At 45.3% G+C, this 773-nt stretch overlaps 1 protein-coding gene across 1 annotated transcript; it reads right to left on the bottom strand.

Moving 5' to 3' along the window:
- Window positions 1-6: 6 nt before the first annotated feature.
- LOC107735398 (ras-related protein Rab-9A-like) lies at window positions 7-769 on the bottom strand (the record flags this gene model as incomplete). Its single annotated transcript, XM_016547091.1, has 1 exon — window positions 7-769. A coding segment is annotated over one exon (570 nt), but the record flags the coding sequence as incomplete, so codon positions are not given.
- Window positions 770-773: the final 4 nt, after the last annotated feature.

The following is a 773-nucleotide window of genomic DNA, read 5'->3' as shown; positions in this document are numbered from 1 at the left end:
CTATAAGACTCTTCATTTATAATTATTGTTCAGAGCAAGTGTTTGAGATGTTGTAACTCTTTATGTACTAAAGTATGCATACTGCACACAAGATGTTTTTCTGGCATCTGCTGTGGAGAACTGATGAGTATGCATTTTTTTTCACTAACATATACAGTAAAGTAGAGTGTTTCAGTTGTGTTCATATCATTCCACAGCATCAACAGCATGAGCCGCTCGCCCGTGGCTTCCTGCGCAAGTCAACAGTGTCTGTGGGCAGCAGGTGTTCTGTGCGATCTTCAGATGAAAGCACACGTCTAACTGCTTCCTCAAATGCAGCTGAGACATTAGTGGCATCCTTTGCGCTTGTTTCAAAGTATGGATATCCACCATTCTCTTGACACCACCTTTGAGCTTCTTCCATTGGCACCTGATGCTCCGTCACATCTACTTTGTTTCCTAGAACAACAAACGGAAATTTCTCTGGGTCCCTGACATCTGCGTAGTATGCAAACTCTTTCTTCCAGTTGTTGAGGTTCAAGAAACTCTGATTATCATCCACACTAAACGTAAGCAGACAGCAGTCAGAGCCACGGTAAAAGGGCGTTCGGAGACTTCTGAACCTCTCCTGGCCTGCTGTGTCCCAGATCTGTAGAGTGACCGTGTGACCATCCACCTCCAGCTCTCTGTTTAAGAACTCTACACCGATCGTGTGGAATAGATGTGAATCAAACTTGCTGGAGACATACCGGTTCATGAGGGAGGACTTTCCCACACCACCATCCCCCAGCAGA

Source organism: Sinocyclocheilus rhinocerous, unplaced genomic scaffold, assembly GCF_001515625.1.
Source record: "Sinocyclocheilus rhinocerous isolate Xijiao unplaced genomic scaffold, SAMN03320098_v1.1 C36030740, whole genome shotgun sequence".
NCBI lineage: Eukaryota > Metazoa > Chordata > Actinopteri > Cypriniformes > Cyprinidae > Sinocyclocheilus > Sinocyclocheilus rhinocerous.
The sequence above is the reverse complement of the archived record's forward strand: the minus strand, read 5'-3'. Positions and strand labels throughout refer to the sequence as shown.